At 44.9% G+C, this 26,090-nt stretch overlaps 2 protein-coding genes across 3 annotated transcripts in view; one reads left to right on the top strand and one right to left on the bottom strand.

The window, feature by feature from the left end:
- Positions 1 to 18,438, top strand: part of SLC22A23 (solute carrier family 22 member 23) — a 108,646-nt gene extending 90,208 nt beyond the window's left edge. The window contains exons 6-10 of one of the 2 annotated variants that reach the window (XM_002197765.7): positions 972 to 1,074; positions 4,056 to 4,288; positions 6,911 to 6,943; positions 8,742 to 8,865; positions 14,140 to 18,438. In XM_002197765.7, coding sequence (XP_002197801.6) covers positions 972 to 1,074; positions 4,056 to 4,288; positions 6,911 to 6,943; positions 8,742 to 8,865; positions 14,140 to 14,497 — 851 coding nt within the window. In that variant the 3' untranslated portion in view covers positions 14,498 to 18,438. The remainder of the gene's footprint in view (positions 1 to 971; positions 1,075 to 4,055; positions 4,289 to 6,910; positions 6,944 to 8,741; positions 8,866 to 14,139) is intronic. The other variant, XM_012571520.5, reaches the window with a different exon arrangement.
- Positions 18,439 to 19,442: 1,004 nt separating this feature from the next.
- PSMG4 (proteasome assembly chaperone 4) lies at positions 19,443 to 25,906 on the bottom strand. Its single transcript, XM_030265439.4, has 3 exons — positions 25,296 to 25,906; positions 25,097 to 25,172; positions 19,443 to 19,972 (listed from the first exon to the last, which is right to left on the bottom strand). Exons 1-3 carry the CDS (start codon positions 25,866 to 25,868, stop codon positions 19,851 to 19,853), a joined length of 771 nt encoding a protein of 256 aa, XP_030121299.2. The 5' UTR covers positions 25,869 to 25,906; the 3' UTR covers positions 19,443 to 19,850.
- Between the last annotated feature and the right edge of the window lie 184 nt (positions 25,907 to 26,090).

Here is a 26,090-nt window from a genome sequence, read left to right as displayed (position 1 = left end):
GAAAGCCTTTACCCCAAAAAACAGACCTAGTCTGTGCTCTTGGTGGGCATTATATTTGTGATGCTTCTTTATAGCTACAGCTTCTCCTGCTTTTATTGGACTTCTTGCTCACTGATCCAGTAGCTTGGAAACAGTGGCTGCTTTGGCACACTTAGGTAGGTGTTCAAAATCCAACTTAATGATAATTGGGAAATAGGCAGTGCCCTTCCTTATTGTCCCCTGCCAACAAGGGCATCAGAGGGAACGTTTGTAAGGCTTGTGTGTTATTTCAGCATTGCAAAGAAAAGTTCACTTGAAGCTGCCCAGCACTGGAAAGACATGGTGGGGCTTTAGTTCTGAAATGCAGACACCACAGCTGCTGATGCCCAATGATTTTTATTTAAGGAAATGTCTTAAAATTTAGGACATCCATCAGAAAATGTTTAAATATTTGAAAAGGGAGTGGAGTGGAAGATGGATGAGCTGACATAATGTCCTAGCCACTTCATTCTGAAACTTGCATTTGAACAAACTTCAGAAGATGACCCATGAAAAATGAGTTTGAGCTCCAGTCCTTTCCATGGCTTTTTAGGTATGCATTGCACAAAGGTAGCAGAGCCTGTAGCTGCATGAGTGCAGTCCTCTCTGTGGAGGGGTTTAAAAATTAACAGAATCCTGAAGTTCCTCAAGAAATTTGCTATCATGCTTGTTTGGGTCAATCTCTATACTTTACATACACATTTTTAACTGGGAGGAGGTTTGGAGTACGAAGGAGTTCTTAGTTATTTTGCCCCAAGAAGATGAAGGGAAGCCTGGAAGAAAAGAAGGAACCTGTGCTGGACTTTAGGCAGGCAGTTCAACGTTTTAATAGCTCCCGTAAATGTAATCAATAGAGTTCTGTTCTCCAGAACATCCCTCAGAATATCTTAGTTTACAAGTAAATCTTCTCATTCTCCTCGGTGAAATGATAATTCTGATTTGGTTTGTTTCAGAGCTGGAAAAGGAAATCACCAGGAGACCGAAGAAAGTCTGCATTGCTAAAGTGGTGGGAACAAGGAACCTGTGGAAAAACATCGTAGTGTTGTGTGTCAACTCGTAAGTCCAATCTCTTGGTTTAAACAGTTGTGTGGTCAGTGAACTGGAGCAGAAATGGGACTGTGGGACCCTTCACTAACATCTCTGATAAATGATCCTGGAAGAACACCAGCTGTTGCAGGGAACTGTATTTTTTATGGCAAACATGGAGGAGCTCACTGGCTTGTCTCAGGCAGCAGAACTGCATCTTCTCAGTGCCGTGCTGCAATTGTGTTGCTGTCACCAGTGGTCTTGTGTGGCCACATGCTGATAGGTGCTCATGCATGCAGACATCTGCTTGGCATCCCAAGTGGGAGTTTTGAGACCATTCATGCCCCAGGAGTACAGGTTCAAGTTGTTTACATCTGATAGGGCTGTGGTGCAGAGGAAAGGGTTGCTTGCCAGTAAATACTAGTTGCTCCCTCATATAAAAGCTGTGCTTGGTGGGTCTTTAAAGGCAGATTACAAAGTGCCTCAGCACTTCCAAATTATGTGCAGGGGATCAGAGGGAGAATGTGCAGTCTCCAACAGGACAACATGATGCTTGTCTCCTAAGGCTTCAGTTTGGACATCCTCATGTGGGCAAAAACAAGCATCGCCTGAGGTTTTTGCAGGTTACAGGTTCTGAGATCTTCTGTCCAGAACTGAACAGCTTGTAAAGAGGAAATACATTGGCTTGAAAAATCTGGAAGGGCACCAGCAGTGCATTTTCTAATTTTTCCATCTTGTAAAATGCCCGTTTGAATTTTTCATGGTTTTCTTTTCAAATGGGAGGTGGGACTGGAGAAGGCCAGAAATCCCCTTTCTCTGCTAAGTTTCAAAGTATGTCGCTCTCTTGTGGCTTTTTCTTCCTCACTTCGGGGCACTACTCTGCAGCCCTCACTGCTGTTAGTAGGCTTTGGATCAGTCATCACCCAGAGGGGACAGCCCCCATCCCAGGCAAGCAGTCACCCAGAAGCACACAGGTTTCAGGGGTCAGTCTGCAGCCTTACTGGTTGCAGAATCAACTCTGGTTTTACGAGTTTTGTGTCTCTCTTCCACCCACGAGTGTGGGACTACCTCTGTTCTGAAAGACTGCTTTCTCCTTAGGCTCACCAGGTGCATTTAAGAGACAGTGTTAAATGTATTTGTGAAAACTCTTTACATGGGGAATTCTCCCCTTTTCCCTCACCCACATTAATTTGTATATTTGGAAATTCCCTAAATCAGAGCTAGGCAGGCAAAAAAATAACTTCTGGCATTAGCACATGAAGGCTGCTTGCCATCCAAGCAGAACATGAAGCAGATGTACTGCTTCATATTTCTGATGAAATAGATTTTGTGTTTGTTTTTAAGGGGTGGAAAAAAAATATTTAATTTTACTTCTGTTATTCCTGTTAGACAGGACTGTGCTGAATTTTTAGTACATGGGGAAGGAATTTTTTGCAGGGAACAAAAAGAAATTAAGGAAGTCAAGGATTTAGTTTTAAAAGTAACTATTCTAAGCCACTCACTAAGTGAAGAGAAAAGAGTAATTCTTAGGGAACAGGCTGGAAAGCAAACTCCAAATGATACAATAATTTACTTTATAGGCCATGGCCTCAATAGCAATTTCTGCAACTGTGTTTGCACGCATAGAAGAGAAAGACAAAAGAAAAGCTGGTTAACTCTGCCCTTTTATTACTACTATTTTGCTGATTAATACTTCTCTTATGGGAAGAGTCAGCTATAATCTAGTTAATCAAAGCAAATGTCATTTTTGTGTAACTGTGAGCACTTGTATTAGGATTTTATCAGGGGCAAGGTGTTTTGTATTGAGGGTGGAGGTTTTGAACTAGAGCATTGATTCATAAGTTTGCAAGAAAAGCTCCTCAGGCCATGGGCTGTCATGCACTCAGGAACTGCATATCCCTGCCACTGTTTCTGTTTATTTTGTTATCAAGTTTATACTTACAGAGCTTCACATTCCTGACCTTCAGAAATATAGAAGTGTATCAATGTAATGTACCTGCCTTTTTTTTTTCTTTTTTTCTTTTTTTTTTTCTTTTTTTTTTTTTGAGACCTGGATCTGTGCCTCCCACTCTCTCAGGCACTGTTAATTTGTGCCATGAGATTTGTCTTGTATAAGTGCCAGGGACAGGAGGTTCTTCCGGTCAGAGGTACTTGAGCTGTGATGGGTGCAGTTGAGAGCATTGACCTCTCCTCTTGCACCCCTGCTGCTATTTTGTACCACATCAGGGGTGATGCTGGGGCTTCTCATCTGACTTTTGTACCTCCAGCCCCCTGCTCTTTCTTCCTTATTTTTTTCCTCTTCTATTTTTTGGAGGCACTGGGTGAGACAGGAAAAAGGTGTGTGAAATGTGATGGGTGGCCTCTCAAAGAAAGTTTTCAAAGAGGAGGAGACACATTGCTATGAAGGGTGGTGTAAATGTGTAGACTGAATTAGAGCTTATTGTTTCATAATTGTAATAATCATTGCAGCACATACAACTTCAAATACTCCTTTCTCGGGGGATTTCAGTTTTAACAGTCTAGCTTGGGAAGTGAAGTGTAATGCTTGTATTTAGTATGACCAAATGCCACAGGTGGGTGGGTGTTCCTGGTGTTTTGCTGTCCAAGCACAGAGGCTACTTCGCCACAGCAGTGCTGGCTCTGTAGCTGTCAGCAGGTGCACTGGGAACAGAGAGATGTGCTCCTCTGGGAATGGGATTTCTCAAATACAACAGGAAAACCCACCATGCACTAGGAGTTCTTCTAAAGTTCCCCATGCCTTGATCATACCATAAGCAGCAGCTATATGAATAAAATCAGCAGATACTTGGTTGAACTGAACCTTTCTTTCTTTTGCTTCTTTTTGTCCATGCTTATTTTCACTGCTAGTGGTGCTAGTGGCACCTAGAGATAAGTTTCTTAACTTAAGGTGTTGTATTCCTGCATTAATGCCTCCCCACACTGAAAAACACTGCAATGTGTCTTCTGCCCTCTCAGCAATGGTCTCTCTTGCCCTCTCCTGTTTCCCCCAGGCTGACTGGTTATGGCATACACCACTGTTTTGCAAAAAGTATGATGGGGCATGAAGCCAAGATGGCAATTACCCACAACTTCTACGCAGACTACTACACCATGGCTGGGATTGCGCTTGCATCCTGCCTGGCCATGTGCCCCGTGGTCGGGTTCCTGGGGAGGAGAGGAGGACTCCTGCTCTTCATGATACTCACAGCTCTGGCATCACTTCTGCAGCTGGGCCTTCTCAACTGTAAGTTGGAGATGACAGCTTTTCAGGACCATGCAAGCTTCACATGCAAATAAGGGACCAGGAAATACTAGCATTTCCTTTGCCTTTCCCAGATTTGTCATGTGATACACCTGCAATTTTTGGAATCTGAATTTGTTTGAAGGTTTCCCCAAACACTTGTTTCTCAGGCTCATTAACAAAAGGCATTGTATTCTGGATGATTCCCATGGCAAAGCTTATTGAGCTTTGGTGCTGTATCCGGGGTAGTCACCAAAAAAAAACAAGCAAGGAAACCAGAAACATTTTCAATTTTGTTTTAGTGCAACATCCGCCAGGGAAAGAGCTGTATCAAGACTGGGAAGGGAGAACTTTCCCACTCAAGTCTGCTTCTCAAGTGACCTCTAAACCATGCAGTTAGAGCAGTAGGTGTATGTCCTCTGCCTGCTCTTAGCATCTTGCTATGAACAAGTAATAAAAAGGTAGCACAGAAATTGTGCAGCTGAAAGACCTCGCTTTTAACACACTGTGTATGTATAGTCCATGTGAACATATACACATGATTTTGGGAAGTGACACAGCATTTCAAATGGTTTTTCCTGCAAAAAGTGAGAATGTCCCACCTCTTCCTTTGCAGGAAGTAACTTTTGTCTGGCCCTTTTGAGCTGCTTCTGCTATTAAAACTGCTGTAGAAATATTCCCTTTCCTTTTTCAAATTTATTTAATTCTTTTCATTTTTTGTTGGTAGAGGAGGTTGAACTTGATGAATCAGAGAGGTGTTGAAGCAGAAGGAATGTGGCATGTGCTTTGCCACTCTCACAGTGTCCAATCATTAGACCCCTGTCCCATAAAACCCCACCCCAAGGAAGGGGGAAGAGGATTGAGACATACTTTGGACAAACTGGATGTGAGACGAACACCAGAACACTGGTTATTGCTGGTTTTAATTTCTAAGTTTAGAAATAATTGAAGGCCTGAATAAGAAAGAGCTTTTTGCATTGAGGATGGAAAGTTTTCACATTCTTGCATACTGAGGGCAGCTCCAAGCCAACAGGAATTGTTCATATTTACAGACTGTTTCCCAGAGGCATTTACTAAGTTCACCTTTAGCAAACAAGCTATTTGTGGGAGTGTAGGAGGGAAATAGGGATCCTCTTTCATGGCGTGGAGGAAACTCCAGCATCATGTGTGTTTGTTCCCAGCTTGGCACAGATGTTTACATTCCCTTTGAGCACATATTTACCATGTCCAGCAATCCCAGCTGAGAGAGGGAGAAGCCCCATGGCTGCACCTCACCATGTCTGCTGATGGACTGAAACCATTCACATGCAAATTCGCATTGTGCATGTGGGCAGCCTCCCAAAACTCTATGTTCTTCTGTGAGTGTCCATCTCTCTACACTGAATTTGCCCATTTTCATTTTTGTTTTAAGGATGGGAGATGTTTGTTGAGACTGTTGAGGCAATAAACACTCTCTTGCTTAGTTGAGAGATGGGGTGTAAGAGCCCTTAGTCTGCTCCAGAGCCACAAAAATCTGGTTGCATTTTTTCAAAAAAACTTTATGAGGGAGGTAGGAGACAACACCCTGTAGGACTCATTACACCCTTTTCCATAACAGGTTTAGGTGGTTTTTTTTGAGACAAGTTGCCAGAACTAAGATCAGGCATGACTTTAGGTGACTTGTGCTACATTGGCACTCTCAATGCAGTGCTCTTGTCACCCTTTCTGACTCACTCTTTTCTTTCTGAGAAGAGGAGGCAAAGGCAGCCTCGAACTTCAGAGCAGCTCTCCCCATTCTTGACTATGGCCACCTCTTCCTCAGAAGAACTGGACATTGTTTGGAGAGAAGCAGTGACCCTGTTTATTATGAAATCTGTCACAGCATCTTGCATATTTTAATTTAGCATAATTTGGGTGTAATCAGAAAACAAAATCAGAATTTGAGAATGTGAGAGAGACAAGGGTATTCTCCACCAGCCACAAACTTGCAGCAGACCTTGAAGCTCTCCTTGTTTGACCCCTCCTCTGAACTCTGGAGTGTCACCTGGAAAGTCACAGAATCGGGGTTGGAAATGACCGGCAGAGCTGTGCCCAGCTTGTGCTGATGCCCTTCCCCTTGCTGCCCAGTGCTGCCATGTGCTCCTGTGTGGTTAGGATTGGTGGCTAGTGTGACACATGGACCATCCGCTCGTGTTTTTGGAGAGGAATACATCTCCCACCAATCTGACAGCACTGATGCCCAGATTTTGCTCCCTAACCCAAGCTTCTGTTGGCCATTTCCTCAGGGCTGCAGCAGGAGGGCATTTTCTGTTCTCCCCCTTCATTAACAACAAAGAGGCCTTTGTGTTAATTCCAGTGGTAATTCTGGGGCTTTTAAATATGCTTTACTGCTGGTTTGTTATCACTGTCTCATTAGCATGCTGTCCTCCAGCTGAGATGTGCCTGGAAACAGCATGTCCTATCTGGTGGCCAGGGAAAGATGTGATGGTTTTGGCATGGATTGACAGATTTGGAGTCAGAGGGTGGGGGTAGGGTGGCATGTGGGATTTACCCTTTTTTTTCAGATAAATAAACATATAAAAACTGTATATTCTTGTTTTTTCCCTCTTTTTCATCCTTTTCTGACTTCCACGGTCTTGGATCCAGTGATTGGAAAATACAGTCAACTTCCAGACTCAGGTATGGTTTACAGACAAATCTGCATCATGTGGGAAGCACTCCCCCAGGAACAGGTAGATCCAAAAGGCCTGGGCCAAAGCAGCCAGAGCAGAGCTGCTGCCACAGAGGGGTGCAGGGGGAAAGTCCACTTGTGTGCAGTGCCTTGAGACCCCACTCGCAGGCAGGTCTGCTCATCTGTGCACAGCTTCTGTGTGTAGCATCCCCTCCACACAGGCTCACCTCTGCATGTCAGGAGAGGGTGCAGAGGTCCCCCAAGGTTTGATATACAGGGTAAGGCTTTCTCAGAAAGTCTCCTTCTGAGAAGCAACATTCCCAGTTCAAGAATCTCAGATTTTTTTTTTTTTTTTTTCCAGAAAAGGGAACTAAAACACCTTAAAGACTCTTTAGATAAGGGGACTTAAACACCTTAAAACATACTTTCCCAAGATTAAGTACTGTAAGAGCAGTGCAGTAACAAACTACAGGGGAACAAAATTTACCTTTGTGTGTCAGATTTGATGGACCTGTCCTTGTCCAGCTTTTCCGAGCTCTGTTCTGCTGAGCAGCCATGACCCCCTGAGAGGGTCAATGGTGCAGCCTCACCTGCTATGCAAGAGTGGCCAGAGACCCATGGTTTGCAAGGTGCTGTGCCCACATCCTCATCAGCTGGCAGAGTTTGCTCTCTCCCCCAGACCTGGGGTGCACTGCAGAAAGAGCTTAGCCCTGAGTAGGCTGTAGCCTGCTAGTAGTTTCAGAAGGTGTAACCAAAGAGCTCCCAAATACCTTTTGCTCTCTTGACAGCTGATATATTCAGCAAGAACAAAAGCAGGTGTTACTTTTCACTGGATCCAACCCAGACAGCATGCCTGCTTGGGACTGCACAAAGCAGTTCTTTCTTCAGGCAGGCCTTGGGACGTGTGTGTAGAAAGGTGAGAGAGCATTGGCTGCAAAGTTCCAGTCCTTTCCCCAGTGTTCCTGTCAGGCATGGTGTGTTCCCCTTGTACGGTGCAATAATGTCTGTGCGTGATGTGGCCTCCTCACTGGCCAGGACAGGCCACACGAGCTTGTACGACCCTGGTCAGAGATCCCACCCCTGCCCACAGAAGGTGGCAAGCGGGGATTCAGTGAGAGAGGTACTGTCATCATGGCCAGAGACAGCTTCCTTGAGCTTTGTTTAGATTTACTGGAGTTTCTGCAAGTGCTGTTTGCTGTTTCCTCCTGGAAACCTTGCTGCCATCTAGCCATGAATGATTGAGCAAACAGCCCTGACTTCAGGAGCGCCTCACATTCCTTGGCATGGGCTGTTCTCACCCAGAGCTGTCCGGCTGGGAGTTACAACAGAGGTTGCAGACTGATCACATGCAGAGGCTTAGCACAGAGATGAGAGCACTTCTAGTTCTTTCCTCTCTTGTCCTGGAAGCCTCTCCAATGCCCAAGCCCCACTGTACAAGATGTTTGGCAGCTTGAGGAACACTGCCTGCCTCCACTTGTCTGTCAAACATGAGAGGGAAGAGGCTGGTGCCTAAAAGACTGGCCAAAGAGTTTGGTTTTTTGTGGGTTTTACCTTTTCTGTGGTGTATGAGCATAAAAAATCAGAGATTACTGCCATTTTTTGGCATGACATTATGGGTTTTTTTCAGGTGTGTTTGTATCCCAGGTGCTTGGGTAATGGATTTTATAAATACCAGTTTTAAATTAGTATTAAAAAATTACTCAAATTCCTGTTGAGGGAAAAGAGTAATATAAATTTCATTGATTGTTTTCTTCCTTAAAAGTTTGATCTCGTTCTTACTTTTTATGAACACACTTGTCTTGCCAGGTATGAGTGACAGTGTCAAAGACAAATTCTCTGTTGCATTTTCCATCGTGGGTATGTTTTCTTCGCATGCTGTTGGAAGCCTCAGCGTGTTCTTCTGTGCTGAAATCACACCCACAGTAATCAGGTGAGACTTTGGAGTCCCCCTCAAAAGATGGAGACAAAATTATCTTCCTATAATCGATAATGGGCTGTGTGACTTAACACGTTGTATGGGAGGAGGGGAAGCCTCATGTAATTGGAGACCTCACAGCAACTTGGGGGCTGCTTTTTGCAGTGGCTGCAGTCAGTCTGTGCAAGTAAATGCGTGCCTGTGTATAGAGAGGCTTTGTTTTCCATGGCTCCACCTTGTGTCCCATCGTGGTGATGATTAGCAGGCCTGGAAGCACATGAATTGCAGCTTGGTAGGGTCTTAAATACTCAGCTGAACCAGTTTGTGTGGATGAACATTGTCATTGCTTCACTAACTCTGCGGGATTTGTTCAAGCAGCAGTCAGGTGAGTCTGCATCTTGATATTGAAGGAGAAATTCCACAACTGTGCAGAGAAGGACACAGGTGCCAGCAATCCCTGCCTCCATAGGGCAGGTTAACCAGGACAGCTGCAGGGATGCTTCAGTAGAAGGAAATTGTTGAAACATGTGGTGTAAATGCTTTTGGTGCATAGAGGTTTCTCTGCAAGCCTGCCTCTCTGTTGCAGATAATGCTGCCTTTCTCTTACCTATCTTAGCAGAAGCTCAAAGTTTTTCTAAAAAGGAGCACTTCATCCTGGGAAATAGGAGGGGTTTGTATCATTTTATACATGCACTGTTATCTTTCACAGCACAAAGGTTGTGCTTCTGTGTCCTGGATTATGCTTTCAGCAATGCCACAGCAATTCAGGAGTTTGCTCTGACTTCACTGAATTTCTCAGGAATGTAGGTCATATGGGTGGGAGGGAGAGAGAGTGGAAAGAGGATTTTTTTTTGTCCCCTCCAAATTATATACCTTTTCAATAACTTTGCAAAAGTATTACTGCAAAACTGTCATCTGAGTAGCCAGAGTCTCCTTGCTCCATGGTCTATTTTTTTCAGGCTATCTAAATTTGTGAATGTATTTTACGGATAACATTATTTCCACAGGAAAAGGCAGTGTGAGGAGTGAGATTATACAGCAACCTGAAACACTAACAGCTATTTATTTATGTGTGTGTCAATCAGTTTGGTGTTTTTATGCCTTTTTAATTTTCTCCTTGGCTCTATTTGAAAGACACACAGATAAGGAATTGACCATGTCAGCCAGAAGAGAATCTGCCAAGTAGGGTCAGATGTGCAGTCTGAACTTAGCAAGCTTTTTTCCCTTAAATCACTTACGTTGCTACAGGGAGGGGGACAAAATCCTGGCTGGGAGCCAAAATCCTGCTTCCCCTGACTCTGCTGGGTGACACCAGGCGAGTGACAACAGTTAGATATGCCTCAGGGTCCCTGTTTATTTATAGAAATGATGACACACTGCACTGCTTTGCAACCCTACCACCACAGTAAGATCCCCTGAGAACTGTAATTAGGAGGTGTAACTCAGGACAGTGCATAAATCAGTCTCATGCAGAGATGTGCTTAAGCTGACTTCTGTCTTGCCTTTTGGTGGGATCTGGCTACTACCTCATAACCTGCTTTCCAAAATGCCACCATGGATACCCTTTGGGAGTTGGAACTAAATGATCTTCAAGGTCCCTTCCAACCCAAACCATTGTATGATACTAATATGCTTTTTGTTGGATCTTAAGGAAAAGGAAAGCAAAGAGAGCACTGGGGCTCTCTCTGGGGTTTCCCTGTTCAAGTCCATTGTCTGCAAATCCCTGAGAGTGGAAAATAGCACTGCCATTACCTGGGGTAGCAGTGGCATGATTGCAAACCCACAGCACCCATCTATCTCTGTGCTGTGGTGTTGAGATGAACAGTTCCAGGGGGAGAACAGCCAGATCTTCATCACCAAGAGGTGACACCTGCCCCAACAACATGAACATTCCACACTGTCATGTGTCACAGAGAGTTCCTTGGGGTCCCTGCACTGCACCCCGGTCTCCTGGCAGAAGGCAGAGGGGCTTCATCAGGAGCCACCCTTCTTTGTCCCAGGACTTCAGTGCAGACCTCCATGCAAATGCTGAATTAAAGCACCAAATGTCACTGATAAGTCACATGGAATAATCTTCACACCACTACAGCCTGCATGCCTACTAGATAGGAACAGGCTAAACAAAATATAGCATGTCCTCTCCTCATCCTCCACATACTCAGTTACTATCAAGTAGAAGATGGTTCTGGCTTTTTCTCTCGGTGTCCTGCTTTTGTGCCCACACAGCCAAAGACTGGGCAGCAGTGGCTGAATTAGGATCTTTTCCCATCAATTGCTGCCTCAAGTCAAATTTCCAGTTGTTGAGGAAACTTTCCTGTCTGTCCACCCAGGAGCCACTTGGGTCATTCACACAGAGGATCTGCACCAGTTCACAGCCTCTCATCTTGGGGTCCCACGCCCCAGGGCTCAATCTGCAGCTGACACCACATCTTGCCCACCCAGCTACCTGCACTGAATGTGTTCCTCAACACAGTGGGATGCAGGGCTGATTACTGGGGCCTGAATAAGGCCTGGCTTCTCAAAGGTGGTGCTTGCTCCATGAGGCCAAGGGAATGCTGGTGTATTACTTGAATCTCTGGCCTAGGACACAAAATGTCCCTTATGTACGGGCAGGGAAAAGCTGTGGGGGTTTTCAGGCTGACTTTGAGAAGTGGCTGAGCTGGAAAATCTGGTCTGATTTCAGTGCTGGCCCTGCTTTGTGCAGGAGGCTGGACCAGGAGCTCTCCCAAAGCCTCCTTTAGCCTGGGCATCTCTCTGGCTCACTTGTACTCTGAGCCATGTTGTATGTTGACCCACTTGCTCAATGCAGACATGCTGTCTGAAGACAGGAGTAGCAATTCTCTGCTCTCCTGAGGAGCGCTGAGAAGGACAAGACCCTTCCCTTAGGATGTCAGTGAGGATGTCTTGCTGCTCTCTGGCAAAACACTGAGGTAGCAAGCAAGGAAATTCTACCCCATGAGCAAGCAGGACCTTTCTGAGGACAGAATTTTGAATTTTGTGATTTGCCCTCGTTAGGACCATAAACCTCATGCAAACCATCCCTCCCCACTGTCAGTGGGTGAGAAGGAGTTGGGACAATGGTTGTGATTGACCATCCATGGGGCCATGCCATAGGAAAGCCCCCCCAGCAGCCACTGGCAGGCAGAGGTGAGAGAAAGCCGGGAGAAAGCCGGGACTCGCTGTGGGTGCCAGCAGCCCTTGCACTCCCTCTCCAGGCTCCACTCTGCATCTGGAGTGTTTGAAGTACAGACACTGGCCCCTGCCATGGAATTCCTTGTGCTGAGGAGGAGCAATGCTCCAAAGCACTCAGAATGTTTTTCTTTTCCACCTGCTGCCCCTTGTCATCTGCAAAAACAGTGTGACTCATGAGCGTGCTGCCTCTTTCGCCCTATAGTTGTTTTCCTGATGTGCACAGAAACAACAAAAAATTCCTGACAGTGTTATCAGTTTTCTCTTTTTTGTTTTCCTTCTCATTTTCACATCTGCAGTGTAGTTAAACCTTAAAGAAACCCCTTTTAGGACACTCCAAAATGTACTTTCAAGCCTTCCTCTGCCAGGTTTTGATGGCACTGGAAAAAGTAATGCCGACTCTAACTACTGACGTCATATGGAAAAACTTTCCCCCCCTCCCCGTAAATCTGAAGCCACTTGACCCATAAATGACAGAGCCGTCTTTGTTGTTGCCTTTTCCCGTTTTCTTTCAGCTTGCTTGATGTCCTTCTACAGCAGCATTTAAAACTCACCTCAGGTCCTTCTCAGGGGGGTTGAGATACAATTTAGCCATTGCAATCACTGATGTAAATGAGCCAGGCTTTTGTTGCTCCAGAGCCAACTTGGAGAGAGATTTGCCATGCATTTGGGACTGCTTGTGTCAATTACTCATGTGAGTGTATTAATGAAGTTGCAGGGAGGCCAGTTGCACAATAGTTGCATTCAGCTGGGTTTCTAAATTGCCATCGGAAAACTGGCAAGGTTTTAATAAGGGCTTTTGCAGCATTTGGGGAAGTCACTGTTGTCTGTGAAAGATGCTCTGCTGAGTCTGAAAAACTGGAACATAGATATGTGAATTTTTGATCCAGTCAGTGTCCCAAGAGCATCTTTTGAAACCTATGTTTGCTGTCCTTCAGCTGTCAAGTAAGCAGCAGTGGATTTTGGAAAGCATTGAGTGAAGATTAGTTTTAACACTGTGGTTGGCTGAGTGAATTTGGCATTTGTAGGTTTATTTGTACAGTGATTTCCAGGATGCTTAATAGTCAGGGAAACTGTTTTTTTTTCCCAAATATTTGACATAAAGCAGTCAATTTTTTCTTCTGTGAGGGCCAGTTTTTGTTGATAGGAACAGTTCTGCATTTGGGCCAGGAACTGAACCCCTCTGATCTGCAGAGGGTTTCAGAATAGATTGCATCTCCCAGAGGAAGTGGAGGAAGTGTGTTGCCCTCACAGGCTTAGTAGGGAAGCAGGGTGCCAGTGATTAAACTCACAGGGAGTTTCCCTCTGCTGGCAGCAAAGTCTTTGGAAAATGAAGGATGAGCTGCCACTCTCACAGATTTTTGTTAAAATGAGTCATTTAAGGACGACACTGCTGGCAGGAGACCTCAGTCATGTCACAGCAGGAAGGAATGGCCCACCCCAAAGAAACACCTACAGTGCCACTTCTGTCTGGGGGCAGCCAGCAGAGACAGACCCAGGACTGTGAGGTGTGCCAGGCCTCCTGCACCAGGGTCTGGAGAGATGCTGAGAAGCAAGACAAGGAATTGCAAGAGAGTTTGCTTGCATAGCCAAGCATCAGGAAAGAGCACTGAACCAGCCTTTCACAAGCAGATTATGTGTCTCTAGCTGGAAGAAGATGAGTCTATTTTCACACATCTTTTTTTCTGAAAATTAGGCATTTTGTTACATCTCCAGTGTGTTGAGAAGTTCCAGCCATAACATGATTTTATGCAGAAAATATTCCAGCATTGAGTGTTTGGTAGAATGGATCAAGGCAGTGGCTTGTAAAGTCTAATCTGCCTCCACTGCTGAATGGTGCCAGATACTTTAGAGGCAGCCAAAATTGACTTCTGCACTTACTGCTCCTTGGTGTGTCTTGTCTAATTGGAGAAGGGTGGCATGCTAAGCAAAATCTGGTTTTCCCTCACTGAATGTGGGAGTACTTGGAACTGGGAGTACTTTAGAGTGCCATCTACACACTCACATGGTAAAGCTTCTCTTCTTCTTATGTGGGGGCAGTTAAATGGGTGTGAAATGATACTTGAGTGTAATTATTTCCCCCTCTGCTTGTGTTTGCAGGGGAGGTGGGCTGGGGCTGGTGCTGGCCAGCGCGGGCTTCGGCCGCCTGACTGCCCCCATCATGGAGCTGCACAACCAGAAAGGTTACTTCCTCCACCATGTCATCTTCGCCTGCTGCACACTCATCTGCATCATCTGCATCCTGCTGCTGCCTGAGAGCAAGAACCAGAACCTCCCCGAGAACATCCCGGACGGGGAACATTACACCCGGCAGCCCCTCCTGCCGCACAAGAAGGGGGAGCAGCCCCTGCTCCTGACAAACTCTGAACTCAAGGATTACTCTGGCCTCCACGACTCAGCAGCTGTGAGTGACGGCATCTCGGAGAACACCACTGCCAATGGGATGAAGTCGATGTAACTGGGTGGATTTTTTTCCTTCTCCCTTTTTTCTTTTTTAATTATTTTATTTCCCCTTCTTATATTTCTTCTCTTCCTTTTGTATTTTATTTGATGCTGTTGTGCGGGAGGAGTTGCACTTTGGGCAAAGGTGTTTTGCACAGATTTTACAAACCAGTGATGGAGCAGACACAAACTTAGAGGAATTCAACTCTGCTACTAAAGCAAATTTTGGCATCTTCAACAGTTGTGCAGATTACTCTTGAAAAGTTTTGGGGGAAAAGACTCATTTGAGAAAAGACCTGGCTGGCAGTAGCCCTTCAGAACTCTTTTTTTCCTGCCATTAAATATGTATATTTATTTTGATTTATTCTCAAGAAGCACTTTATTTCCTTTTCCTTTCATAGATCACAAAAATGAAGCCATCTTTTAAGAGGTGCAGCCATTCCAAGAAAGAAACCATGGGGGGAGGGGGAGTGTTGTTTTCTGTTTTGTTTTTGTGTTTCTTTAAAGGAAAGAGGGATTCACTGGTTGAATTGACTTAAACTTAGACTTGTGCAACATTCTTCTGCCTGTCTAGAAAGTCCAAGTGCCCAGATTGCCTGCTGTTTGTATAAAGAAAGGAAAAAAAAAAAAAGAAAAAGCAAAGCAAAACCTGTTGTGACTCAAACTCTGACTGCATTTTAGGCAGCTTATATTTGTCTTTATAGCCCATGTGCACTTAAGTTACTTTCTAAATTAGTCCTTTCTTGTTTTCACTGAATGCATTGGAGAAAATCCTACCCCAACAAGCTGGTTTTTCAGTAAGAATCAGCTTTCTGCATTTTAAGAATATTTTAATCTATTTTAGGTGGTTGCCACTGGTCCTTAATTATAATGTAGATGATGCATTTGACTAATGATGCAAAAACGAGTTTTGTCTAGAATGGCTAAAATTATCAGGAGGTCCAGGATCTCTGACTGGTCCAAGAAAAAAGCATAGACCAGCGGTGATAAATAATGAGTGTGGGCAATGATCTATACCTTTATTCCAAAAGGCAGCATAGCTGGAATTTCTGCTCTTGGGAAATGAGTGTCCTGGTATTTATTGTCTTAAGTGTTTTTAGAATCAGGGTTTGGGTTTTCAATTTAAGTGGGAAAACTGCTTAAATGACTGTTGGAAAGGAATTAATTGATAACCTGTGAATAATGAATTACTGGCTTGGGCTCTTACATCCTGGGCTCTTAATGTGTTCTGGTTCTGAACCAAGAATATATAATGAACTCACCCTTATTTCCCCACTTTCCCAACTGCTCTTGTAAGATTTTAGTTCAGGAAAAAAAATTTACTTAAATTTGATTAATTCTACACAAAGTGAACATCCAGTTTACCTCCTGCTGTGCAGATGGCACTTTGATAGTGGCCACTTGACTTCTCTCCTACAGCCCCCAAACTATTTCCTTTGGCCATTGGCTTTTGGTTCTCACTCAAACGTGAGGATCTCGTTCAATGCAAGGACTTTGAACAGCTTTCTTGCATTGCAGTTAACTCTCCCTTCTCTCCCTCCCTCTTCTCCTTTCCCACTCAGGCCATCCATTTGTGATTGCTCGGTAGTGCAGACGTTCAAGCACAGCAGCAGGATGTCAATGTTGTACTGAGTGTCTGTATGATTGCCACTTTGTTTGATGTACATCTTGCGTTCATATGCGGGGGAAGTGCTCATTTGCACTCTCCTCCTCTACCTTCCCTCCCCCTTCCTCCCTTGCTGTATATATTGTCAATTAACTACTGTACCTAACAATTTCCATCCTCCATTAGGCTGCCAATGTCCTCTTACAGTTCCCAATAAATCAGAGATCCATGCTCCCTGGCAAACCATGTGGTAAAGTAGCACAGCCTCAGATGCTGACGGATGCAAGGGGACAGGCAGACCTGCAGAAGCAACAGAGGTGGTTGTGTTCAGAGTAACAATGTTGTCCTAAAGCTGCTAATTTTTACAGAGGATGATGTGGACATTTGGGTTCTTCTTGAGCCTGGTAAGAAACACTGGACCAGTTGATGGTAGTTTTGCCCAGAGTTACAATACTGTTTTTTTTCACCTTTGCTAAACTTGCTGTGACAGCAAGAGCCTGATCTTCCTTACACTCAAGTTTTATTTTTAGGCTTGAGCGCAGCTGTTCTTTTTGTTCTGTGCCGGGAACTTTGCAGTCTGTGTTCACCTGAGGAAAGAACCCAGCCCTCCCCCACTCGTGCAGTATTCACACACCAAATTTGTGCAATACCTTTTGCCTTCAATGTGAGATGCTTGTTGCAAGCCACACACATTCGGGGACGAAAGAAATGGGTTCACAACAAAAAGCTGAAGAAGCAAAGCAATGCTTCAGGGAAGAGAAAAAGGGCCTGAGAGAGGAGAAGGTGCAAGCGCAGAGGCAGAAAGCAGCACCCTGCCATCCATTGTGCTGTGGAGCCAGTGGCTCCTTCCTTCATGGTCTTCCTCGTGGCCCGTGTGCTCAAGCTCAAGCGGTACAGTTCTTGCAGACCATCCACAGGCCTGTAAACCCACCTGCTTCCAGCACTGTCAGTGGTCCTGGTGAGCTCACCGCTGTTGTCCACAGCGCTTTATCGTTTCCTATTCTGGTGGTTGCTCTCCAATGACAGACAGGCACAGGGAAAATAATACTTGTTTAAACATATCAACATTTAGATAATAAATGCATTAGGTGACAGGAACATGCAGCTTTTTTTTTTTGTCTGTTTTGGGTTTTTTTTGTTAAGGAAAAGATCTTATGAAGTTGGTTTGATTTGCTGCTTTTTTGCTTGAAATCAGGTAGTCGGTACTGATCTGCAATGAAGGGAGCCCCAGCTTCTCTAGTCAGTCTGGCCCTCAGCCTCTATCACAACAATAAAGTAAAAACTAACTTCTGCTTTGGCAGTTCTAGTTTTGCTCCTTTTCCTGAAAACATGAACACTTCTGTGATGACTATGTTCTTCCACACATGCTCACGGAGTTGGAAAGCTTTCATTAAATCTATCTTATGTGGAGGAGGCAGGTACCAGGTGATGCAGCAGGGCAGAAAGGAAGCATGGGGATGCTTGCCCTGCCTTGTCTAGTTCTGCAGCAGAACAGGCCACCTCTTTCTGGCCACCACGACAGGGGAAGCAGTCCAAGCAGTCTTGTCCATTATTGGCTTTTTTCTGTGAACCTTCAGTAACCTCTAAGCCCATCAGTAGATTTTTCTTTGGGTTTACCATTTAAGGGCTTTCTCCATCTTTGTAAGTTCAAACAAAAATGTGAAGTGACATTATGCTTGATCCTGGGGGCTTTGTGCCCCTTGTAAGGTTTCAGTACTGCTTTTGTTGCTGGACACACTGCAAATGGATAGCACATGTTTGCAAGTGTTTTGTGGCCACTCTGAAAGGGGGTTGTGTGATTTACTTTTGGGTTTCACTGAGCAGGCTTTTTTTGTTGTTGTCCTTTTTAGTGGAAGTATTTTACTTAACTGTTGCCACTTCCTGGAGACAAACACTTTACTGGTCACCAAATTGGAAGCAGAAGTGCCATTAACTGAACTCTGTGAATGTCAAGTCAAGTTGCGCCTGTAGCTGGCACATAAGACAACACTATTGAGTGGGGGGATGATCTCCCCTACTGTAACTTTTTTTTTATTTTTAAAGAAAAAAATGGAATTACAAACCTCATTTTAAATGTATTGTGTAAAATGTTTCGGGAAAGGAGTACGGTGTGTTTTGTCTAGTGGGCGAGATCTCCCTCCCCATATCAGTTTCTGATGAAGTTTTAAAGAATCGTGTTCCTGTATGTTTTGATCATGAATAGTCTGGTGGTGCTTCCTCATAGCACAAGCTTAAATCAAGTACTGAAAACAGTCTTACAAGCTAAATGTCTGCATGATGTTACATCTGTTGTACCTACTGAGAAGAACTTTGTATGTAAATGTACAGAATAAAATGACGTTATCCCATCAGTTTGCTCTCCCTCATCTGGCTCCCTTGCAGTGACTTCTCAAACACCCAGCAGCAGCTGATGCCTCAGCAAATAGCCCTACCCTGCTCTACAAACAGAATGAGCTGTTTGTAAACCAGGCTAATTAAAACAGCATATCGATTTGCAAGTAATTATCCTTTACAGTCAATTACAGAGACATAGTTGATTCTGTTTCCTGGGTGGTGTAAATTAAAAAGAAAATACCCTTCAACAGTTGCTTTTTGCTATTCTGATCTTGAACTGCAGCCAAGGACAGGCAGCTGTTCCCACCAGGTAAGGAGGGGCCCTCTGCACCCATACCAAATCTGAGACATTGAGGCCACTGAGTGTTCAAACCCTTTTGGACAAGGTGCCTTCTACAGCAGCACCTTCTCAGTTACAGGTTTGAATTGCTGATTATTGCACCACAGCAAGGTAAATTCATCAGGTGCTTAGGACAGTTGTCTAGAAGCAGCACCAGTAGTTTAGTTTTGGTTTGTATCAGAAACTGATGCTTGAGCTCGAGTCAGGGCTCAGCTGAATGAAAGAAAAAAAAAACAAAAACAAACAAAAAAAAAAACCACAAACAAATAAAAAAAAAAACCACCAAAACCTGGAAAACCTACATAGTTAACTCCTGGCTGCCATCTCATTAAACAAAACAGCCAATGGATCTGCCTTTGAAAAGACACCCATCCTGCCTGAAAGCAAGCCCAGAGATGTAGCAGCAGGATGCTTTTCACTGGTGGTCATGGTAGTAGACCTCTCTGATTTTATGTACATGCTAATTTTACAAGTGATGCTCTTCTAGCAGCCTGACTTACTGCTCAGAACTTGGCTTGTGCTTTTTCCTTCTATGTAGTCCTCAGGGATGCATAAATGACCCTTTTGTGAAATCCTTCTCATGTTCTAAGTGCCCAAGGGATGGTAGGAAATCCATTATTTAGCACCAGTACTACAACCAAAAGGGACTAAAAGGACAAAAGTAACACTATGTCACAGCTGTACCATACAAAAATGTGGAGTTTCTTTATTTGAACACTAAAAGCTGCTATACTATGTTCAGTGCTAGTACACAGTAGATTAATTGTACAGATAGCATTTGGAACTGATTTGCCATCAGATCCCAGTAATGTGTAGAGGCCACACAGCACATGCACTTTTTCAATCATGTTCATCCATTGCAGCATCCATTTGCTATCCTAATTGGCAGGGTAGCCAAAAAACTTTTTGCTTTTAGAATTCAAATTCTATTTGAAAAAAAGAAAATCCAAGTCAAGTGTATCTATATTTAATAACAATTGCAAATTCAATCAAAATAATACAAAAGAAATATACTAACAATGTCAGTGTGAAAATTGCAATCAGTTTTTCTGAAACAAAACCTTCATCTTCTTTTACAATGATGCACAATCAGAACTTGTCTGGAAAGGCTGTCATTTCTTCCTTGATCCTGTTTTCTATGAGTAAGGTGAAATTGCTGTCTGTGTTTTGAAGATTGTAGCTGACAAATATCTGCTTTTTGGTCTTGCTGGCTAAAACACAAAACAGAGTAGTCAGCCAGAGTTTATTCTCATATTAAAGTGATCATGGTATTTGAGCAAGCCTCTTAAAAAGCCACATCATGCAGATTTCTAAGATGTTCTCCACTCCTGCTGTGCTAAGTGCAGTTAAAAATGAAAAGCAGAACAAGTCCTTGACCACTGGGGAGTTGGGCAATATTTTGCAAGTTACAGAAGTGAACAATATAAGATTGGTGACTGTCAACTAGTTGTTGATCTGACACAAGACAGCACTAATCACTGGAGAGCCTTGCAAAGCTTGTAGTGGATTTTCGGACACTTCTTAAATATAAATATCTTACATTGTAAGTGACACCATAGGACTCTAGCACTGAAATTCAAAGTTTGTAAATCTGTGCTGTGTAAAACATTAGAGGGAAAGTGCTCAAGAAAGTCATTGAGGTCAAATTAATTATTTTTATGAACCTTAAAAGGTTCATAAGCCTTAAAAGGCCCCAAAAAGCTATGCATCAGTTCTGTCTAATCTTGCTATCAATTTTGTTTCCATTAACCTTTTTTCATACAGGGTCCATGAATGCTCCAAGGAGGAGCTGGAGAACCTTTGCTGAACATGATGAAGCCAAGCACAAGTTCCAGGCTACTGTAATGACAAGTACCTAGATAGAGGTGCTACAAAATTATGAGCTGCCTTCCATGACAGAGCTAATTAACAGTGACCAAAAAACTGTCCAGTAGGACAAGAAGACTTAATTATCAGAGTAGAAGAGATAACACTAAGAAGTGTTTTATAAGCATAATAATCCTACTTAGAGTTTACCATGGTAATATAGCAAATTTGTGGCTCTCCTTATATATCGCTGAAGCTACACTTTGTGAAAAATGTAAGCACCATACAGGAAAAGTAGCCACTAAATTTAAATTGAGTTGTGTAAAACAGAGGACAAAAAATAGTATTTGGGTCACAAGATATTCTTGTCCGGGAATGAGCTGGGAGCTAATGATCCCAGACACAAATCAGACTGTTCTACTGAATATTCAAAAATGTCATCTGAATTTTTAACACTTCAAAACAGAGACACTCGGACTTCTAAAATTTTAATCCTTTCTAAACAGGAAGCTAAATAGTTAAATACAGAAACCCATATATATGTATGTATAAAATGTAGTTGAACAACTCCTTTAAGGCATTTTCATTATGCAAATAATTTTTTTATTATTTTCTATCCTAACAGGTTACCAGCTTTCTGACTCAGTACATAAAGCTGCTTCTGAAATGCAAGGATTCATTAGCCTTTTTAAGTCTTGGCACTACAAAATGCTGATATAATGCAGCATGCTGCTCTGATTGCAAAAATTAACACCTGGCACTAGATTTTTGTGGTACAAAGCAGCATGTTTTGTAAGCACTAGTGCTTCATCATCATGCCCTAAATGAATGCAATGCCAATTCTGAACTAATTAATGCCATTATCCTAGCTAACAAAACTATATAGTGCACTGCGGTGTCAAAACTCAACTTCTTAATTATGTTTGCCTATAGAGTCTCTGGGATGATGCTCAGTTCCCAGGAATAGTGCGAATCTGGGAGTCCCTCTGGGTCTCCTGTGCCAAGAACCTCGACTCCCAGGGCTCTGAGGGGCAGGGGCACCTTTTCTGTCCCTGCTTCCCGAGGATTCAGTTGGACATGTGCACTCCTGCGGAAAGGACAAAAGAGGGCAGATCTTATGCCTCCGTGGAAGACCATCTGCAGCTTCAGAGTAAAGCAGAAAACTGCAAAGGACAAGGCTTACCTAAAAAGCCCTCCAGCAAGTCTGCTTCCCATGCAGCTTGGTTAATAACCCCTATTCCACTGTCTCTTCAAAGTGGAGGAAAAACAGCCTTAACAGCCATCATCCAGGATGCGCCGAGTACCAGGAGAAACTACAGCAGCACAGATCTGCTCCTACATCATGTACAGAGCAAAGGCCCAAACCAAAGAAGCCCAGCAGGAGCAGAAGAGGCGGGATAAATGTTAGACATGTGTCTGTATTTATGCTGGAAAAGAGGTGATGAAAGTGACCAGCACCCAGCTGAGAAATACTCAAAAGAAAAGGTTGAGATTATCTTCACCAAGAGTCTGCCAGTCCCTACAGAAGGAAGACTGAAGACATGGCCCTAATTAGTACTGCAGCCCAACGCACTGTGATTTCAGGATATGCACGTGAGGGAGGCACTAATGGACATGGACTTTCTCAAGAATTGGCCTCCAGCATCCTACAGGAAACATTCTTAGAATTGGGGTTCATTGACTAGTGAGACACATCTTGTGCCAAAGTGATCAGGCAGGGTAGTGGGAAACTGCAGCTCATAAAAGCAGATATAGATAGATATATGTAGAAAGAGGAATGAGAATTAAGTATATGTGTCTTCAGCAACAGAAGAAAAATCAGAAATAAGGAAGGAGATAGAGCCAAAACACAAAATGCAGCTGTTGTGGCTAGGACCCCTGCCAAATTATCCAGAAAACAAAAGGAGAATGTGTGCACTGTGATGCACAGCAGCACTGAAACTCCTGCTCCAGGGCAGGAAACCTGACATTGCAGGAACACATGGCAGATGATGGAATGTGACTGGCAAGTGTAAGAAATAGAAATAGTTATGTGCAAAAGGCACCGCATGCTACTCCTGCTAGTGCCTGTGGAGACAATAAACTGCACAGAAAAAAGGGTGACAAGCATGGTGGGGGCAAGAGAGGCAAGAAGAACTGCCTGCCTGAAGGTTACCACACGTCAGGATGGTTAAAAAGGCTACTTTGGAAGTACAACTACAAGTCAAGACTTGACTATGAATAGCATCTCTGTTATTACAGATTGTGTGGGAGTAACAAGGATTTAAATTCCCAGAGAAAAACTAAACACCGATAACAGCAAAGCTGGGTATTTCTAGCTGAGGTGGAGCACAGAGTTCCTTACCAAGCACTTTGCGAAACAAAGATAAGGGATGCTTGTTGATGATCATGCACATCCACAGATCTTAGTATAAATAATTTTTTTTAAAAAATAGGTGTATAAATAAATAAATTTGGACTAAGTAACCATGAGTTGACCTAAATTGCTGGACTGTCAAAAGCCAGCCTAAAGACTGTGGTGTGAGATTGAAAAAGATGTATTTCTTTTCCCAGAAGCTCAGGTAAAGAGCAAGCACATAATTATTCAAAGCCATAAGTGTATTATTGACTTTCCCCTTTGAACTAAAGGTGAAAAAGGTCTATCCAAAATAATATACTTTAACCAGGATCACACAAGCAAGAAAATAATATGAAAGGAGCTGACTGGCAAGGAAAGCTGCAACACAGTGGATGGATGTCATGGATACAGAGGAACATGGACCAAAAGCCTAGCTGGGCCACAACTGGCTCAGAAATTTAAGATGAAATAACAAAAGACATCTAAAGTTTACAAAGAAAAAGAAAATAGGAAGGTGCATTATAGTCCAAGGATAAAAAGTAACCTACAGACAAATACCATGCAACAGTATCAGTTCCCAGTAACAAAGTACGGGAAATTAGTGCTGCAAATAACAAAAGCACCTTAAGGGAAAAAAAAAAAAAAAAAAAGAAAAAAAGGCAGCAAAACTGAGACAACTCACTAGGAGAAAAGTCAGGCAACTCAGGCCACCTCTGTCTTAGAACACTGAAAGAGCTAATGGAAGAAATGGTAAGTTATTATGAACTTCAGCTATGATACATGTGATAAATCTTTTAAGAGAGACAGTAAGCACATGTACAAAAAACAACAACAACAAAAAAAAAAAAAGAGTATGTCAATCACTAAGATAACTTAGAACTGTCAGCTGGGCTGCAATGCTACACAGAAGATTAGAGCAAGATTCAGAAGAAATTAATGACAAGGAGACCAAATTTCCATTTGGAATAAACTGGAATAGTGGAATAAACTATTACATTTTATCCAAAGTAAATCCTCTCTGACTATATTTTGACTGACTTCCTAAGGATAAGGCAGTAGTTTCACGTAAAGAAGTTGTGTTATACAGTACCCCATAAAATTATTACTTAAAGTAGAAAAGATTGAACTCAGTGTGTAGAGAAAATTGAGTCACCAGAGTTGACTAAAACAGTGTATATTAAAACACAAGTTATTGTGAAGAAAAGATGCTAATACCATTTTTCAAAGATTAGTCTTGTGAGCAACCCTTTTTTATATGTGGCCATGAAGGAGAAGCAAGTGATGTAGACTCATGGAAGTGCCTGACAATACAAACTCAAGACATACTGTCTGAAACAGAGATCAGCACACAGATCATTAATAATTCTGTGGCCTTTCCATCTGAAACAGAGGAAGTAAGATGAGACTGAGCAGCTCAGCATGTTGCTTTTAAAACTTGGTAACAAGCACATCAGCAGTTTACCAGTTGGAGCTGTATGAGGCACCGGTGGGTGATGATGAGTAACCAGCATGACACGGCTGTCAGAGTTGTGAAGGTGCTAGGATGCACTAGGCCGTGTATTTTTGATCTTTTTAATAGGGACATGGGAGTTTGCAAGCTGTCACTAAGATTCAGATTTCAGCTTTTGCAGTAGCTGTAGCACACTGCACGTGATGGAAAAGGAAACATCCCGAGCGGCGCCCATTTGGGTCAGTCAGATCAAGCCCAGGCATCTGTGAGAGAACCCTGGGCTTCCCAGGCCACAACTTCTTGGAATGTGGGGGCTAAAAGGAGCGAGATGTGATGAGGGTTGGCTTAATCTTCAGGTAAAATGCACGTGGCTGGCATGACGGCCACCTCTCCCACCAGCACAGCAGTGTCACAGGTTTACAAAGAGGAGGTCACTTAAAGATAACCAAATAATTCACTTCTGATAGTGCACAGCGTGCCCAAGGCCGCTGACTCAGGTGCCACAGACTCCCGCAGAATGGGAAAATAAAAGCGAATCGGTGCATTGCATGGAAGCTGCCGCAACTTGCAGCAGCGCAGGCTCTGCGGCCGGGGCAGCGCGCACCGCATCCCTCCGCACCCGCCCGGCCCGGGCTGGTGGCTCCGGGCCACCAGGGAGGCCCGGCCCGGTCCCGACCCGCGCGTTCCCGGCGGGAGGCGGCTCCCGCAGCCCCGCCCGCCCGCAGCGCGACCCGCACCTACCCAAGCGCCGCGCCAGACAGGAGGAGGCGGTGTCCGAGGGGTCCCCCAGCAGCGAGGCGGCCACCGGGATGCTGTCCTGCAAGCGGAGCACAGCACAGGGCACGGCTTAGTCCCGGCAGCGCGGGGCAGAGGCGGCGGGGCCACCCCCAGCGCCGCGGGGCTCCGGGGGGCGGCGGGACCCGGCAGCGACAGGACTCACTCGGGGGCTGCACATGGCGACGGCCAGGCTGGCGAGGGCGGGCGCGGCGCCCACCCAGAGGAAGAGCGAGTCCCGCAGCCGCATGGCGTGGAAGTGCACCCGCTGCTCGCCCAGCTGCCCGCTGAAGTCGTGCAGGGCGATGCCGCCCGCCGCTCCGCCGCCGCCCGCCGCCTCCATCGCCGCTCCTCCCGGCGCGGCCAGGCCCGAGCGCGCAAGGCCCGAGCGGGAGGCTGAGCCCGGCCCGCCCCGCGGCCCCGGGGAGGCGGCGCTGGCTCCGCTCCGCCGTGCCCGCCCCGCCGGGAGGCACCGCCCCCGGCACCGGCGGCGCCGGCTCCCGGGGGATGCACGCTTCCCGCTCCCCCAGGGAATACCCGCACACTCACTCACATCGGTGCCCGCACTCCGCTCCGTGCGCGTCCCTCCCCGGGCCCCCGCTCCGTCCGTGTACAGACCCCGCCAGCGCGAACACCCAACCTTGGGTACAGCCCCCCGGGAGCGCTCCCCCTCCGTGCCCCCTACCCCCTGAACTTGCACTCCCCCCGGTCGGTGCACACCCCCTCCGTTTCCGACCATTCCCCCCCCATCCCAAAAGACACAGCCCCCTCCCGGTGCGCAGGACACACCCTCAGTGTAGGAACACACCCGCGGCCCCGGTGAGCACCCGCTCCGTGCACGGCTTCCCGCGGCTCACACCTCCCCGGGCTTCGGCGCGCTCCCGCCCGGGAGAGGGATAAAGCGGAGGCGGCCGCAGGGATGGGCAAGCCCCGCTAGGTGGCAGGTGACCCCTGCGTGCGC

This window comes from Taeniopygia guttata, chromosome 2 (assembly GCF_048771995.1).
Source record: "Taeniopygia guttata chromosome 2, bTaeGut7.mat, whole genome shotgun sequence".
NCBI classification, from domain to species: Eukaryota; Metazoa; Chordata; class Aves; order Passeriformes; family Estrildidae; genus Taeniopygia; species Taeniopygia guttata.
The sequence above is the reverse complement of the archived record's forward strand: the minus strand, read 5'-3'. Positions and strand labels throughout refer to the sequence as shown.

Coding starts and splice junctions, on each gene's coding strand:
- PSMG4 (XM_030265439.4), bottom strand. CDS start 25,868: ATGGTCGGAAACGGAGGGGGTGTGCACCGACCGGGGGGAGTGCAAGTT. Junction 25,173..25,295: donor TCGCCATGTGCAGCCCCCGA/GTGAGTCCTGTC, acceptor CTCCGCTTGCAG/GACAGCATCCCGGTGGCCGC. Junction 19,973..25,096: donor CTGTCTGGCGCGGCGCTTGG/GTAGGTGCGGGT, acceptor TTTGTGTTTTAG/CCAGCAAGACCAAAAAGCAG.